Source organism: Ammospiza caudacuta, chromosome 4 (genome assembly GCF_027887145.1).
Source record: "Ammospiza caudacuta isolate bAmmCau1 chromosome 4, bAmmCau1.pri, whole genome shotgun sequence".
NCBI classification, from domain to species: Eukaryota; Metazoa; Chordata; class Aves; order Passeriformes; family Passerellidae; genus Ammospiza; species Ammospiza caudacuta.
The window spans coordinates 12,851,269-12,869,508 of NC_080596.1; the positions used below are offsets into that span (position 1 = coordinate 12,851,269).

The window sequence follows — 18,240 nt, forward strand, 5'->3', positions numbered from 1 at the left end:
GACTCAAAGCTCCATCCTGGCTTAGTGGCAACAAAACTGTTTTGGGACTGGGCTAGGAATGATCACAAGCTCTCTGTCATACTTGGCCAATTTGTTTCTCTCCAGGCCCACAGCAGGGTCCTCCATGCACCTGCAGCTGTGGGAGGGCAATGGGCCACAGGGATGGATGAGGAAGGGAGAAGTGACACTGGTGTGGTGGCACTGTAAAGATAAAGCATCGTATTAGTACCACATCAGATTTATTTCAGCTTCCAGATGAACTGAGAGAAAAGTCTTATTGCTATGGAACACAGCAAAAAAAGAACTGCAAAAAGAAAAGGGCTCTATTCCTGTGGGAAACTGCTGGAAGCTCAAGAGCTTTGTGAGTAGCAGCAAGCAGCAAACTGAACCCATACTTCCCACGTCCTGAAGTAATAAATAAATAAATACCCTGCTGTTAATTTGGACTGTCTATACATTTTCAAAATATTTTTTGCCTGCTCTGAGCTTACACTGCAGTGGAGTAAATGCTTATAAAAGCCTCATGGCAAGATAAGAAAATCAAAACTCACTTCTGAGGTGGTAGCCGACAAGAAAGGTAATAAATCACAAAAGATCACAGCAATTGAAGTAAGCAAATTTAAGTTTTAAAATTTTGTTTTGAAAGCCTACTAATTCAAATAGGGTGGAGGTAAATATTGATCATTCAAGCCGGCTATGCAGAAAATCAGCCTCTCATCAAGGAAGATAAATAAACCTCACCTAAAAATAGAATGAAATAAAAAGGAAATTGTTAGACTTGATAGCCAGGAAAGAGCCTTTTGTCAGATTTTTTATAATGTGGAATAATATCCAAGGGAAATGGCAGAATTTACTTGAAACGTTTAAAAAAATTACACCGGCAAATGCATTAGAAAAGGTACTACAGAAAACCACCCTGCAATGCCTAGGAGTGCTCCAGGTGACCTTTTGTAATAGAACTTCACTGTTACTGTTTTGCTTCTGCCTTTCTGAGCCCCTGTATATGAGCCCATGTATATTTTGCTTTGACCCTTAAATGAGATTTCATGATACATATCAACTGTTGGAGAAAGATATTGCTAATGTGATCTTCAGTGTCCTTTTGTCATTATACATGGAAGAAAAAGGAACCAAATTAATTGTTTCATTTCATTTTTATTCCGTATCCTTTAATATATTTTCATGTTTTGAATTCCAATTTCTTCCAGTTCACTTTGTATCTGGTGCTGGAAAAGCCCTTTCTTGTATTTCTTAATATGCTTGAAGGATCTAAGGAAATTACAAAATTTAACAGCTTTACTTCAAAAATCCATGCAAGAGCTGCAATGACCATCATAAGCTTCATGGTCATACTGGACAAATTGTCTGAGAGTTTAGAGAATTTACTTATATTAACATCTGGAATATAAAGTAGATAAAACCCATCAGGGAGTTTGAAATGTTCCATTCATCAGTAAATCCATTATACTGTATAAAACCACATTGACCTTTTACCAGTTATGACAAAAGTTTCCATTAACCGAGCTTAAAGAACCTCTGTTTTTTCCAAGCCTTTTAATATTTAGATGAACTCTGGAGATTGAAAAGATTTGGATTAAACTGTGCAGTCAGCAATCTGAGTGAATCTCATACTGAAGTCAGTTACATATGTTGGATGCATATAAAAAAGGGAAAAAAGTTTTGGTTGGTTTTTTTTTTTGTTTCTTTTTCTGAAGTTCTTAACCATATACTATTAAAGGAAGTTAGCTGAGTTGCCACTGATAGGAAGTGGCAGGTAGCAAGCAGGTGAGAACTCCAGACATCCACTATATCTAATTCCTTTTCCTTCTGAGTCTCTACAAGGATGAGTTTTGTGTTGGGAATAGCTCCAAAGGCTTGGTCTGGAGCAGATGCAGGCACACAGATTTGTGTCTGTTGAATTGGCTGGTTTATGGTGCTTAATTTTAGGCTGGGGGTGGCTGTTTGTGCCAGCTTTCTACCAGGTGGGAGAGAGGACACACAGTGCCTGCCCTGGTATAAGACTTTTACACACAGTGCTAATCCATCAAAAATGTTTGACCTGTTTGAACCAGGAAGGAGTCTGTGTGCTACATGGCGATGTCCTTTTCCATCTGGAATTAAATGGCCAAAACCTGGTTTGGTCGTATCGTCAAACCACAGCACTCTGGCAGGCTTCAGCTTTGCTTCCCTGCCTTTAGGCAGGTAGCTGAGATGGGCAAGTCCTGAGGGCAGAAGCAGCTGATGTCACTAGAGAGGGGGCTCAGTGCCCTGGCCATGACAGCAGCCTAAGAAGACATGACCGAATGCCATGGGCATGAAAATAAAAGTGCAGGGTGAATGGGATACATTTCCCTGGGCAACAAGACCAATAGAAGCACTCTGTGTGACTCAGCTGCATGTGATCCCTGTGGTAGCACGCCTTCCTCTGCTGCCTTTAAAATACTGCTCTCATTACCCAACTGCACCCAGGATCAGGAAGTCTCTGAACCTCAGACTCCTGGAAGCCATAAGAATACTCTCAAGAAGTATCTCTGCAGCATCTGTTACCCTCTCCTCACCACCTACTATTGGCATTGGTCAGAGCCAAATAAAGGGAGTTTAGTCCCACTCATTCCAGCTGTGCCTGTGTTTGCAGCCTAGAGTGGTGTTTCAGAAAGGCCAGAGGGCTCAGCCTCCTGCTTCTCAGCAAAGCTGCAGCATTCAGTCTTCGTCCAGCTGCAAGCACCTGTTTTTCACAAAACCCCTTTAATTACAGATTTTTAGCATGAGCTTCTGACTCTCCTCAGTGACACCCAAATAACAGAGTTGTGCAAAGTGAGCTCTCTTTATTCCTTGGGAAAAAATTTTTCTGTACACGCATTTACAAATCAATGAGAAGCTGCCCCATGCAAAACAATTATTTCAATTATTTTGCAGAATCTGCCCTTTAGCTTCCATCTCTGCTTGGTTTTTGGTTTTTTTGGGGGGTTTGTTTTTTTTTTTGGCATGTTTCTTTTTTGCCTATCACTTAAATTACACTGAGATTTATCCTTGCATTTTCTAAAAGTATCGCTACTGGGAGAAGGCACTATCAGAAGAAGATCAGCCATGTCCAGAAGGCTTTGGGGAACTTCCCTCAGACAGTGATCTTGAAAGGAAAGTTGCTAAGTTATGGAAATCTCTTCTGATGACAGATCCTTCAGCTTGTGATTAGATCCTTATGAAGCTACCAGACACTTCCAAACATCAGGAAAAAATCCAAATTTCGGAAAGACAAAGGAGAAACAGAGCAGTTTGCAGCAGCTCAGCTACATTTACAGACCCAGCACCGGTACACAGAGCACATGAAGCCTCAGAAAGTTCACCCAGACAATTGCTAAAGGTTGCCATGAGAGCATTTGCTATGAAGGGGAATGGGTTTCTTTAAGGTTAGTGAAGTTGGACAGGTTACAATGGTGACTGTATCCGAAAAGATCTCAGTGAGGGCTTCTGGGTCCCTGTTCTTTCCCTGAGCACTGGATCTGTTATCCCAGAACTGCCTTCACATGTGGAGAGTGCCAGGGAGCCTGAGGCAGTTCCACTGCACTGAGTTGCTCAATGTGAAGAAGCAGTCAAAGGCTGCCAGATGCAGTAGGAAGGAGTGTGGCTTTTTAAGAAATATGACAAACTTTCCTTCACTGCAGAATTAGTGGAAGAATCTTTGTCTATGGGGAGATAACATCAAACCAATGGGACTGCAGATATGTGAGGAAGAAAGAGCAGCACCAAGCCAGCCAACATGTTTTAGTACTCCTGGCAGGATGGTCACTGCTGCCCAGGAGGCAGTGGGGTCAGAGGCTGGGCTGTGAAGAACAGTGGTGGCCTCAGCATAAACTTTTCCTAAAACATTTCTAATGTGTGTTTTTGTTATACACAACCCAGCAAAGGTTTATGGATGTAAATGTACTGAAAAGCTCACTGAAATAGACACCTAATCTATGCTTAAATTAAGACTTTTTTTCCAGAGGGCTTTTACAGAATGTCGGTACTATGTGTGACACTTCATTTTTTCACAAATCGCCCACAGAGTAGAGAACCTCGGGGATGTTTTACTACACTGCTGCTGAGTAGTCATATTGTGCACAGAGATGTATCACCACAGTGCCTGGTGGCGAAGTCCATAGGATTTCTTCTCGAGTCCAGGAATTTTGCATGGCACCAGGACTGCAATAGTTTATGGTCACTGTCTAAACAGTGTGATATTTCTTCAAGCTTCTCTCTGTTCCTAAGAAAAAATTACTAACAAACAAATAGGTCATGGATGGGAACTCTGGTCAAGTAGTTAGTCAGGCCTTCAGGGCAAACTGGTTTTGGCCAGCCAGCACTTTGGGGAGCAGATTGGGCCAGTTGTTCCATCAGGATGAGGAGCCACAGCCGAGCAGGGTGGGCAGAGCAGTGGCCCCTTCCCCCAGTGCTCAGTCCCAGCTGTCCCCCCATGCTGGCCCTCAGCCCCTGCAGCCAGACTGAGGGGCCTGGCAAGGGCAGTGGTTGGTGTATTGCCCCCCACTTACGAAGAACCTTTGCTTGTAGCCTGAAGGTGTGACTATGCCACAGCACACTGAGTGGTTTTTGTGATGGCTTTAGGTGTGCTACAAACAGCTACTGCTGTTTATTGCCCAACAGTAATGACAGGAAAAGCTAATAGCAGGTAGAATTTGCTCCAAATGACAGTGGGATCCACACCTAGCCACCAGAAAGCCATATAATATTAATCCAAATGTCTCATTTCCACTGAATCCTGGTGTTAACACAACCTGTTAGCACCTTCACTAATTGCTTATGGAACGAAAACTGAGCCAAGCAGACCTGCCACCAATAGTGCATGAACTGGATGAGGAGAAAAGATGCATAAGGATGACAACAGTGGTCCCACCACAGCTGGGGAATGCCGCACATTGAAATCCAGCTTCACTTTCCGATTATGTTCTCCCTGTACTGGGGTGGACAGCATGGATAAGGCGTGCAGGGCTGGCAGGAGTGAGGGCCCCCTACAGAGGGAGGGAGGGATGTGCTGGGAGCGGGCGCCAGGCACACCCTGGGCAGAAGCACCTCATTAGCACAATCGGAGAACCCCTTGATAAAGAACTGTAAGACCACTGAGTCTGTTAACCCAGCACTGCCAAGTTCACCACTGAACCATGTTCCCAAGTGCCACATTTACACATATTTTAATACCTCCAGGGATGGTGATTTCACCCAGGCAGCCTGTTCCAACGCTTGACCACCCTTTCAGTGAAGAATTTTTTCCTAAAATCCAATCTAAACCTTTCCTGGCATTGTCCATACACTAAGTCTTATTTTCGGGATCTGCTGTTGCGTTTCCTTCTTCCTGGTGTGTATTAGTTCCTTTTAAAGAACTGAAGACAGGATCCAAGCAGCTTCGGAAGAGCGAGGCCAGTGTTTCCTCTTTCCCGAGGGAGGAACAGCGAATGCCACATCTCAGACTGCCAAGAGCAGCCGTTCCTCCTCAGGGATACACCGACGAGGAGCGGTGCTAAAATTAACGCTTTATTAACACCTGGCACTTCCTGCCTTGAACAAAAGCTTTAGAAATCGGCTGCTCGGGATGGTTTATTTTTCACTCCAACGAGCAGCGAGCTCCCGCCCAGCCCGAGGCGGGAGCCGGCAGCTGGAGGCTCCCCGCCCCGGGCCCCCCATCCCCGCCGCGGGGCCGCTGCCAGGGGCCGCCCCCCGCTCCCGCGGCGCCGCCCTCCCTCCGTTCCTCCCTCCGTGCTGCCGCTCCCCCGGACCCCGTGACGGCCCCGTCCCGCCCCGGCAGGCGGGAGCGCGGGCAGCGCTGGGTCCCGCTCGGCGCGGAGCAGCCATGGGCTCGGCGGCGCAGCTCCCGCCGCCAGCGCCGCTCGGGGAATGCGAGCGGGAAGCGGGGGCGGCGGCCGCCCGGCACCGGCGGCGCCCGGAGGAGCAGGTGGGTGCCCGCCCGTGAGGGGTCTGGGAGGGCGGGCCGCGGCTCCGGGGCTGCCCCCGCCGCCGGGCGGCAGCAGAAAAGCGGCGACGCTGCTGATTCCTCTCCCGTGGCGTTCCCGGTACAGCCCACCCGTGCGAGCCGCTCCCGGGTAACGCTCCATTGCGGCGGGGCTTATGCAACCTGCGTGGGGCTGCCCACGCCTGGTGCTGGGGTGTCCCGCCTGTGGGCCCGCCTGAGCCTCGTTCTTCCCTCCGGGACGCTTCGTCCGCCTGGAGGAAAATGGGAGCAGATGTACGGGGGTAGTCCCGGCACGGCATCCACATGGATCTCCTGGAAATAACCAGGGTGCTCCTGCCATCCCCGGAATTCCCCTCAGTAGTTCAGCTCTTGTGTGCGTTCACTTGAGTATTTTAAGCTTTTAGTCTCTGTATTACTTAGGAGACGTAATATACTGTAATTGGAGGAAAACACCAACTCTTTTTAATTTTTTTTTTTTTGTCTGCTTCAGGATTTATGTTTTTTATGGCATGGAAGTGGGCTTTTTGCTTAGGAGCCGTTGTCCTATTGTTAGCTGTAAACTGCCTTTCCAGGCATGCTTTTGTTTTGCAGACAGCATCGTCCCGGTGTTTAGACAAAGGCAGAGCTCTTAATGCACCTTTATTGATGTTTCATTTAAAGGAAGAAAGAACACAACCTTTTTCATGCTCAGTAGTAGAATGCAATGATCAGCTCTGAAATATACTAGCACTCATGATTGCACAGGGGCAAACAGAGCTGCGGGAGCGCATCCATAAGTAATTTCTGAAAGGTTTTGATTGCATTAATCATTTTTGTTGAAAATTCTTATAAGATGCTCTTCAGTTAACCATAAATGAGCCATATCACAGCTGAGATAGTTTAATATCAGAAAGTGTATGGTAGTACTTGCCTGACATGACATCTAGAAGCAGGCCACTGTCAAAGATTCTGATACTTGAGAATTCACTTAGCCACGCTGATGTAAGTCAGAGCATCTTCTTGCCCCTTTCTCTAGAAAAATGGGGCAGAGCAGAGCACATGCCTGAATGTAGGGTAAGGACAGATGCACCAAGGGAGGCTCAGAGTTCTGTCTGTGTCCATAAGCTCTCTTGCAGGATGTCACAGGAGGCAAGTAAGGAATACTTGCTGGTTCTGGTTACTCTCCTTCCTGGAAAGAGAGGTTCAAAAGTTGCATCAGATCATCTCATGCATTACTGTGCTCACACTAGTTGTAATTCCTCACCAAGGAGCTTTTCCCTGGAGTTTACAGCTGCTTCTTAGCGACGGGTGTGTTGTGGTTTCAGGGGATGGTGCAGGCTGAAGAGCTGCCTTCAGTGGTGCCTAGACACACTTTCAAATGAAACTGCTAAATGTACTTCTTGGGTGGCCACAGCCACACTTGGCTGACAAATTCTCTTTCCACTTTTCTCAAGCCCAGGTAGTGATCCTGGACCTTTCTGACAAGTTGAGGTGTAACAATAGGATAATAGAGATTTTAAATATACCACAAGGAAGAAGGAGAAAATCCTTGCTGATTCTTGGATATGTTTCACTGTCGTAGCACAGAGTAGTTTTTCTGCATGCTGAGGTGCAGTCAGCTGGGGAAATAATAAAGTAGATTTGGAAATAAGAATTATCACTTGCCTGTATTTAATATACAGAGAAAATTAAAATATTAGATAAAGTATCAGTAAAAATAATAATAATTGGATAAATATTTTATTTTTTATGTGTAGGGAAGACATAAGGACACAAGGAGTTGGTGGTTCCTACACTTGCTGCAAACTTTGACAGAAAGTCCCAGATTCTTTTGTTCAAGAGAAGAACAAAGTTTTAGTTTGATTTGGAGGGGCTCCTGTGTCACCAAGCCTTGTAACAGTCTGTACCTTCTTTGCTTTCTTGAGTGTGTTCAGTTTTCTCTCAAAATAATCCTTTTCCCCCGCCCGTTTTTGCTCTCACAGAGGAATTGTGGCTGACCTCTGCCGTTCCAGCAGGCAGGGATCGTGTTTCCAGGCTGGGTCCTTACTGGAGTCTGGTGGAGGCCCAGCTGTGGCTGTGTTTGCTGAGGGTGTTTGCACTGCCAACACAGCCTCTGGTCCTCAGCCTGTGTTTTCCTGTTCCGTGCTCTCTCCTGAGCTATGAACGTGTGCGTGCTTTAGTCATATGTGCCATGCAAAAGAAAGGAGTCAAAATCTGCTTTGCTGTTGGTATAAATTCTTATTTCTCTCATCAGGTGTGGAGTAAAGCTTGCATGAGAGAAAATCCTTTGGCCTTTCTTGAGAGGCACTTGTAAGTGAGGATCTGGGGCTTCAAACCTGGGTGTGATTTGGTTTTTCCCATTTCCTGCAAAATTTGTGTAAGATCATCATACCTTGTAACAGAAAACTAAAAGAATACCTTTCTGTCAAACAGGACCTAAGTAATAATGAGTACACCCTTTAAATTTTTTTTTTTAAGAAAGAGCACCCTGTAGGAAATAAATCTATTTAATGCCAAACCCTCTGCTTTAATTTTTTATTGAAGTTGTTATTGTGTCAGCGCAGGCATGCTTACTGAAATTACTGACAGGTCCATTTTTGTATGGACAGTTACATATCTGTACATTCCGAATGGATGGATAGGTAACTAAATGTTAAATATAGCCTTTGAAATTCATTATTGCAATAGACTGTAGAATTACCTACTTCTGTGATTAGATTTGAAAGCTGAACTGGATGATAATTTGATTTGTGTGCTTTGTAGGTTTGTATGAAAAGCTAATTACACCTATTTTAGTCTTCAAAGCACTGCAGGACCTTGGTAGTTTCTTCCACCTGTCCTGTATTTCAGTGCTGGGGTTCAGAAGTAGTAAGTGAAAGCACCCAAAGATTCAGCTGCTCCTGAAGCCATGGGAATAGGTTGCTAATTTGCCACTCAAGATCACATTTTTTTCCTAACTGTTGATAGCTATTAGTCAGACACATAAATTGTCCTGTATTTTTAACATCACTAGAGATAAGGACCTCAAGCCTTCTTCTCTAACCCACTTCCTAAAATAGGTTAGCCACTGTCACATTACTGCATTCTAATCTCATCAACACCTGTAAATTAAACTATTAAATAAGAATAGAAAAGCATGAGCGTGTATTAATAAAAGTTGATGCAGAAGTCCTGTGTTTGCATCACCTGCATCCTGCACATGCCCTACAGCAGGGCACGAGGTGGTATCAGTGGGATGCACAGCCCCTGTCTGTCTAGAGGGACTTTGGAGCCACACTCTGTGGTTGCCTTCTGTACTGAGAGCTGTGGGCAGCTCTGTGTCTGGGCAAGAATGGGGTTTAGTTCCTTGTAATCAAAATTGAAGGCAATAAAAAAATTCCCAGTTACTCCAGTGAGGCCAGGATCTCCACGCTGGCTTGGGATGCACAGAATCCACAGTGCTGTTCAAGTGTAAAACCAAGGCTTCTAGAAAAAGTTTAAGTGCAGAGTTAATACATGATAAGTGTATTTGCAAGTAGATTTATTAGCATAGACTATCATCTTTTCATTAACCTAAGTTTGTAAGCCTTTGGGATGTTTTATTATTATTTTGAACAGTGTTTTATGGCTGTACATGGAGTATTTTATCTTCTAATAGATGGCTTCAGTTTTAGAGGTGCTGTTACAAAAGGACTTTGAGAATTGAGAATTTTGTTGAGGAGATATGGGTGTCTCTCAACGAAGTTCAAGCCCTGAACTTTTTGAATATCTACAATATCACTAGTATTTCTCCAGAATGGGGAGGATGAGCAGAAGCAAAACTAGAGAATAATATCAACAGACCCGTGGTATGCCTTGTGTAAAATCTTCATCTTCCACTGCTGGGTGGTTGTGTGCTGTGTTGCTCAGAATGGCATACTTTCAGTCATAAGTCAGTAATGATCAAGAATTATCTAAAGTACACTTGTATATGTGGAACTTGCAATGCCTAAGGCTGGAAACCTATTTCTAATTTATTCTACACTGAGATAATCTGAAAATTGTAGGTTTCTCCTGCTCACAGTTGTTGGAATTTGTTTCCGAAAGTAATCGTACTTGACAAGGAGGACTTAATCCCAAATTTGTTCTGGCTCTGCAGATAAATGAACTCTGTTGCAGAGGTTTGTAACTATAAAATAATAGATGATAATAACTTTCTTAAGAGCATTATTAAGTTTTCTGGGGCCTAACAGTATTTGAAGAAAAAAACCCCAACCCTTCAACAATATGTAGCATCTACAATAGCTAGGATAATATGCTTTGTTTGAATGATGGGAAGATCCCATTTTCTTAAAGAAAAAAGTATTCTGGAGATAGAAGTGAATAGAAATAGCCTCTCCTTAAAAGGCAAAATTAAGAGCTGTTGCTTTTCAGCAAGCCAGTGCATTTGATACCATGCTGAATGTACAGGGGTTGCAAACCTTTGTGCTGAGTCAAGCTGACCAGTTTTAGTAGGGGACCCTGATAAATGAAATCCAGTGGAAATTAAATGTTGCAGGTGTAATGAAAAGATGGATTAGACACTGCATTTCATCTAGTCTCTATGTAAAATTGCAGGACAGACGACACCAAGTTTCAGGGACAGTAGCAGGAGCAGGGAGTGTAAACAGCATCCTGAAGTGGGGGAGTGAGGCAGCAGATCTTGACATGGAAGCAGGCAGGTTTCCTCTCCCATGGACCCTCCTGTGCCAGGTTCTTGTCTTTCACACTTTCTCATCTGGTCCTCTATTAGTGGGGAATTTACTCGTGAAATCATGGGACATTTTTTGTGTTTATCAAGGGAAGCCTCTATTCTTTTAGAAGCTATCTCTGTTCTACCCATACACAAGTTAAAGTATCTGGAAAAGCCTTTTCATCTCTTTAACACAAAACTTCTCCTGGTATTTCAGAGTTTGTTCCAGCAACTGTTGATTCTAAACTTGAGTTGCTATAAAAGCTGACTGAAGGGAATCCAGTGCTGTTGCTTTTCTTATGTTGTTGCTTGTTTCTATAGAAACATCTTGTCTCAATTTTATAAATGATTTCTAGATTCTTGCTGTAAAATGAATGTTAACTTAAGCTTTGGTTTGCAATCATCTGTTTAAACTTCCTCTAAGTATGTAACTTTTATTGATAGCTGCTATAAAGTACTTTTGGTATTAAGAATTTTTCTAGTTTTCTTGCATTTGCTTCCTTTTCCCAGAGGAAGAAGTTAAACTTAGTTTGTTCTATCTTGTTTTTCATCTGGAATTCAAGGGGTTTTTTTTCCTCATTTCCAAATCTATTGATCTTTTCACAGTTAAATATCAAATTTAAATTAGCCTAGAGAAATGAAGCTAGTTTGTAGTTTGGGGTTTTTTTTCTCCAGACAGTTGAAATTAATTGTGTTATCTTTGTAGTCTGTTGGCTCAATATCAAGGTCTTTTTACTGCTTACGTTGACAAGGTTAAATACTGATTGTTAATTTTACGCTAGCAAAAGATGCAAAGGGAGACTGGTCTTTTCCTGTAGTAAAGAGGAAGAAAATCAGAAACGTTGCCAAAAAATCATTTGCCCTTCTTGGGCAAATTTCACTTTATTTTAATTAAGTGTAAGATATCTTTTAAGTACAAGAAAGCAGAGTGAGATTCTGATTAGGTGCCAGGCGTTACCAGTAATAAAACTGTTTTGCATATGTGGAGGAGTAGGAAACACAAAGGCAGCACCCACCCGGCCAGCGCATCAGCAGGGCTTGTGCTGGTGCCCTGCAATGGGGTGAGGCTGTGCTTGCTCAGAGAGCAGGCCACCACTGGGACCTGCTGTTGGCTGCAAATCTCCAGAGCCTGTCCATGGCAATACACTGGGTGGTCATATGGCTGAGTACCAGTGAGATTGGATCATTCCTTCAGAACTTCCATGGCTGGCTACCCAACTATAAAATATTTGTCGCTGCATGTTGGCTGGTGTATCCCTTTCTGCACCCAGATAAATTGGTCTCTTAGTCTGGAGGGGAGAGGACTTGTGGTTTCTTCCATCCTGGTCTCTGTCATCTGCTTACTTTCTTCTCTTTTTTTTTTTTTTTTTTCATTATGAGTGGTCCTGAAGTATTTTCAGTTTCAGTTTTCATCTTCTGTAGAAGGTAACTCTGAGGCACTCTCTTCTGAACATTAACATCCCAACTTAGTGAAAAATGCTCCTGTGTTTTTGAAAGTAAGCTTGTTCTTAAAGTCATATCTCACTGCCTTTTTTGACATTTAGGTGTCTGTGGGCTTCAGATAGCAGACACACCACCTGTTCCCTGGAGTAAAAATAACCACGACTGGAGTAAAATAGATAGTGAGCAGTTAAATACTGCAGAGAAAACTTCTTACTTGGAAAAAAAAAAATAAATGTTCAGATGGGTGTGTAAATGTGATATCCTTGCATTTCTTTATTAGAGGGTTGGGTTTTTTTAAATACCTCATTCAGAAGTCATCCCTGCATTCTTTATTACAGGGTTTTTTTGATGTCTCATTTAGATGTAATTAAACACATGCTTGCTATGGTACTCAGAAGTGATTTCTTTTCTCTATAATGTGGAAATAATTCTCTTAAATATGCCATTCTTTTTCTTTCTTTTATGACTGTACGTATGATGAATTGTGATTGGAGGCATGTCACACAATTTAGAGACACTGCTGCTTTTCTGTGTTGGAGATGAACATTGTGTGTACCTTTTGTGTCCTTTCTCATTGCCTTCTTTGCCCAGCAGCACTTTTTTGACTGTAAAATCATAAGCTTTTACATGGAGAGTAGTTATTTTCCCAATTCATTAGTCTTTTTTCCTCTGTTGTTGGAGTTCAATGTTTGTCTAATGCCCTTTCAGGCAGTAGATGCAAGAAAAGAGGCAATTACAGACTTGTACTCAGTCTGGTGCTGTTGTTAAGTCTGTGGTGGGAATTTTTCAGGTTGTTTGAACAAGAGAAGACTGTTGAGGTTTCTTCTATTCATTAGTCATGACCAAAGACAACGCTACTTGGTTTGCTTCAATGGATCTTGTACCTTCAGAGTGGTTGAATGGATATTTTTTTTTAACATCCTGAATCTTCATGTGGAGCAGGTTCCTTGTGTTCATCTATTTCCTCCTTCCACAAAACAAAGGCTCTTGTACTTTATCCAATTATTTCACTCAAGTGAAAGTCAGTTACTTGGTGGGTCTTTTCCACACACACACAAAAATCCCAAACTAAACACACCATCTCAAGATTCCTAGGCTAAGTGTGGAAAACTGTGGATCAAGCTGCTGCTTCAGCAGATAATATGCCTGGAAAACATAACTATACCTGTTCTCCACACGGCCACATCAGGGGTGAGCTTACAGAACTGAAACTTGTGGTTACTTTAGAGCTGTTCAATCCTCCCAGCAGAAAAAATAAATGTTAAATCTGCGCTCCCATGCTCTTTTTTATTAGGCACATGAAAATAACTTCCCATGTGTGTAGGGTAGTTTTGTGCCCTTCTTGTACTCATTTGTGTTCTGCATCCTCCATAGGCTTGGCAGACTTTCTTGGTGTGATCTGCAAATGGTCAGGGGCAGGAACTGTGTGCTCTCAGCAATTTGAGCAGAAAAGACCAGAAACTGGCCACATATAGGAGATGCAGACAGGGATCAGACGTAGGCCATTGAGAAGACTTCAGTGCTAACTTTATCCTTCTATCCCAGAGAATAGCGTATGACTCACTGCAAAGATGGCTTCTTTCTGGGGGCAGGATGTTCTGATGGGATCTCATGTTTCACTGCCTGGTCAAAGCACCCTTTGATAGGAAGGGGGTAAGCAAGATAAAGATTGTCCTGTCAGGCTGGTGTGGAGCAGCCTCTGCTCATGACATACCATGTGCTTCCCTGAGTTTAGGAAGCAGTGAGTTTCAGTGAATGCATGGAAGTTTGCCACAAGCAGGGGTAGTTAGTGGTCAGAACACAGGGAATTTTGTGTTATGTTGATGACAAACATAACTGGAAAAGCCACAACCGGATGTTAGTTGGGTTCAGTAGGATGAGTAGGACTTTACCTTCTTTGTTGTTTTAAAGCTAGTCAAGGAAAAGATTAATTACATGGAGGATTTTCTTCTAGAAGCACCTCAGGGATGAGGGAGCATCAGCTGTTCTGGAAGCAGGCAGAACTTGGCACTTAGTAGCTCCTCTGTGACCTCCTTGTAGGGTTTCATTCTGCAAAAAAGTGATTTTATGGCATCCTGCATCGCATCTGTGAGGGCCTGTCATGGCTCTCCTTGAAGCATCAAAGCTCCTAAGCTATTTGAACCTTAACAGAGGGGAAAACTTAGTTCCAGGTTTCAGTATAAAAGCTTTTCAGAGTTTGGATCTTCAAGTTCTGACTTTCTGCCAGTAAACAGTGGGAGACAGCAGACCATGGCTTTGCTGATGAAGGTGTGCCGTTTTGAAGAGGGAGGGAAATTTTAAAATACCAAACATCTGAAAAGACTAGAGGAAATGGGATGGTTGATGGGAACCTGAGGGTACCAGTGGGTTTGTGAAGGACATTGTTTGTGCTTGCTGAGCAGTGGAGCGGATCAGCTGCTTCCCTTTCTGTTCTGTATGATAACTCTGTTTTTAGCTTTAAGTAATTTAAAATAAAAAATTAAAAACCATATACAAAATTGAGTATGGAGTGCTGCAAGCACTGGAGACCCCAGCACAGGAAAGACATGGACCTGCTGGAATGAGTCCAGAAGAGAGCCATGAAGGGGCTCAGAGGTGATGAAGATGCCCCTCTCCTGTTTAAGACAGGCTGAGAGAGTTGGGGCTCTTCAGCCTGGAGAAGGCTCCAGGGAGCCATTATAGCACCTTGCAGTGCCTAAAAGGAGAGAATTGGAGAGGGACCTTTTACAGGGGCGTGTAGGGATAAGACAAGGGGGAATAGTTTCAAACTGACAGAGGATAGATTCAGAATTCAGACTAAGTCATCCCAGTAAGTCTAAAATAAAATTATATTGATGTAAAATTAATTTAAATTATAATAAGAAGTAATTCATTGCAGTAATTTGATAAGAAACATTAGGTTAGGAAACAAATGCAATCAGCATTTCTAATACATTCTGGTTTAGACTTATTCACTTAGGAAAGCCTTGTTCTCCTTTCTCTTTCAGGAATAATATCATATGTGTATATTTGGTGAGTGTCTTTCAGCCATTTGGAGGAAGGGGGAAAGAGGATTCTTGTCTGGAAGGCAGTGCTGCTGTTCCTTTCTTTTCAGGAGATATCATCCATCTAGATCTCTGGCTGTGCTGCTGTTCCCCAGTCCCTCTCAATTTCTTCATCACTCCGGTGTTTCACAGAGTGAGGAAAGGCAAACAAATGAGTGAAGTTGGAGTGGCCGTCTCTTATATTCCCTCCTGAGCTGTAGCAGATGAGGTCTGGGAGTGCCCCCTGCATGGCACTTAATTATGAGAAGAGCAGCTGGGCAAAGCCTGGAAAACATGTTTTCTCTGGGGCTAGCGCAGATCAAGAGATTCCCTCTGCTCCCTCCTGATACACAATCGATTCTTAAAAGTTATGAAACCTAGGCTGGGTTGTTGAATTTTAAAATAGCAACTGTGCAGCAGAAACTTCTGCTTTTACACCAGGAAGCTCTGGTTTTGCAGAGGCAAGGGGGTGAGCTGCTCAGAATGGGTACATTTCTCCCTTCACATTTTATCTGTTAAGGTGGTGTCTGTCTAGCTTCAGGCTGATTCAGCAAGATATTTATGAAAATAGCCCTATGAAAATAGTTCAGCAAAAATTAAAGAGTCAGCTGGGAACTGTGTGTTCACTGAAGGCGGCCAATTTCTAAAATTGTTTAGAAAAGTTGTTTTTGTCGGGAAAAAAAAAGAATTTGATTCTGAGGTTATGATTTGAGAGCTATGGCACATACATGGGGCTGCATGCCATTTTACTGTTGCCCTGAAAGTTAGTGAGAGAAATTCTAGCTGCAGTATTAAAGCTTATTTATTATTCCTTAGCAATTTGGAGTATTGTAACATTACTGACATTTGCCCCAATCCTGTTTTAGCTACACCTCTGAAAAAAATTATTTGTCCAGCATGTGAAATATTACACAATAGTAAAGAAAAATATGCCATCAGTGTTTCGTGACTGATAGTCTGTTCTCAGCTTCACTTGCTTATTGCTGAGTTGCCTGAAGCAAGACGTACTTAGCCGGAATTAACTGAAGCAGACTTTGAAGTCTTGAGAATTTCCTTGATCATTTTGAAAGGTTTTGTAAGCTATTGAAAAATATTTGGAAAAATAACTTGACACTTGTTCTGTAGTTAAACATGCACTTGTCAGTCTCTGTGCCTGGCAGCTCCCTGTGTCTAATCGCTTCGGAATCCACGAATCTACCCTTGTTTGAGAAGGTGTGGGAGGGGTAATGAAAAAATAAAAAATACCTGGACAACCTCAGTGAGGTGGAATTTACTGTGTTTAGTTTGTTTAGGAGAAGGTGTGCAACTTCTTGCTGTTAGCTTATGGAAGCAAGCAGGGCTGCAAGGGCAATTGTGTGCTGTACAGCTCCTCATAGCAGGAATGGCATAGTTGGCACGAACACGTGTGGTTAATCCTGCTTAGCCCAGTGGGAGCTGCAGAGGACCTGCAGACCTGTGCCTGCTGGCAGCCTCCCGGCCAGTGCTGCACTTGTTCTGTGGGAAGGTTTCCAGGACCTTGCTGAGTACCACTAACAAGCCAGGGGTGAAGAAGTGATGTGCATGTTTCCCCCCTCCTGGTTGCTCTGGCCATGGCTAGAAAATGTAGTGATTTCTCAGCTGTTCTCTCAGAAGTGGTATGTGCATTGCTTGATGTGAGCTGTGCTCTGATCCTCTCCACCATCATCTGTCACATGCTCTCTCTGGTCTCTGCATGCAGGAAGCAAATAAATTTATTTTCCCTTCCCAGCACATCCCTTTTCTTTTCCCCTGGTTGCTGTGGTCTGTATACACTTAGGCTAAGAGTCTATTTGTCTCCCTGTGCTCTTTAGGAATGGAGGGATGAGAGTTCCATTGTCTTCCCAGCCCTGCCAAGTTTACAGGGGCTCACAAGGGGCCCTGCTTCTCTGGAAGAGACTGATCTTGAAACATTGGGATTATTGATGAGTCAATGTTTCTTTGAATTAAATTGAATTAAATAAAGCACAGTTAAAGCTAATATGCTGAAGAAAATCCAGTAAGGAGGAGAAAACAACCGGGGCCTGCGAAGTTGGCTGAGAAGAGGCAGGCAAGTGTCTGTCTGTACATAACCTCCAGTGCTGCAGTTGTGCCCGCTCAGGATGTTCTGTAGAAGGCGTGAACAGAGTATTAGTTATGAATTAGTTATGAACACATTAATATTTAGGCTTTCTGCACCTGTCCCTTTATGAGATTCAGTACTGAAGCTTAAACCAGACTCTTTATGAGTAAGTAAATTTTAAAAAGAAAAAAAAACTGGTACTTTCAGCTGAGGGACTTTTGGGGTTTTTCTTCCAGCAGCAGCTGTAGGGCTTTACTCAGAGCATTCAGCCAGCAGGCTCTGCATGGTGGCCTAAAGTCTGACCTGGAAAAGCAGTACTGGCTTCCCTTGGTCTTTGCTGTATGTTTTTCTGTAAGAATGGTAGTTCACTTTATTATTTGCTCTCTAATGGAAAGCCTGGCACTGGTGTGAAAAGGAATTTCTGTTTCTCTACCAAGACCAAGCCATGGAGCAAGGGATGCAGAATAGCATTCATCCTTGAAGATGGAACATGTTTGCTTTGAATCTGGGAGTAGACTAATTGCGCATAGAGCTTGTGGGCAATTTGCGGGACCTATTGATCAGTCAACTGAATTATTTATGAGTACCTGCTGTATGTGTTTTCACTGCTGCCTAATGGAAGCATTAGAAGATTCATGTTCATCATCTTGAAAGTATGTTTGCCCTGTCATACCCAAACACAAGGCAATAAGGTTTTGTGCAAAGAATCTCTGGACACTGGGGAAGAGAGATGGGATCTCAAACTCTAATCTAGTTAGTTTACATGGTGAAACGTTCCTGTTTTCTGCACTGATACTTACCTGTGGCATCTTCATTTAAAGATGGATCCCTGCCTTCCTGTACATTTGCTCTGCCATTTTTTATTTCACAAAAAGTCCAGAACTTGTTTCTCCTTCCCTTTGCTTTTTTATACCACCACTTTGCATCTGTGCAGTCCTTTCGTCTGTCTTCCTTTGTCTGGCTTGTATGGTTTCTTACACCAACATTGGGACAGATGTTTGTCACTTTCCTGGTCAAATCCAGTGCCCTTCTTTCAGCAGTGATTAGCAGCCCTTCAGTTCCTTAG

The 18,240-nt window shown here is 43.1% G+C and overlaps 1 protein-coding gene across 2 annotated transcripts in view; it reads left to right on the plus strand.

The window, feature by feature from the left end:
• The window catches only part of FAM241A (family with sequence similarity 241 member A), a 297,189-nt gene that overhangs the window by 274,777 nt on the left and 4,172 nt on the right, over nucleotides 1-18,240 (plus strand). Inside the window, exon 1 of one of the 2 annotated variants that reach the window (XM_058803554.1) lies at nucleotides 5,803-5,944. The exons of the other annotated variant lie outside the window; for it this stretch is intronic. Within the exon in view, the coding sequence (XP_058659537.1) occupies nucleotides 5,843-5,944 (102 nt within the window). The 5' untranslated portion in view covers nucleotides 5,803-5,842. Of the gene's footprint in view, nucleotides 1-5,802; nucleotides 5,945-18,240 lie in introns of those variants that run through there. 2 annotated transcript variants of the gene reach the window in all.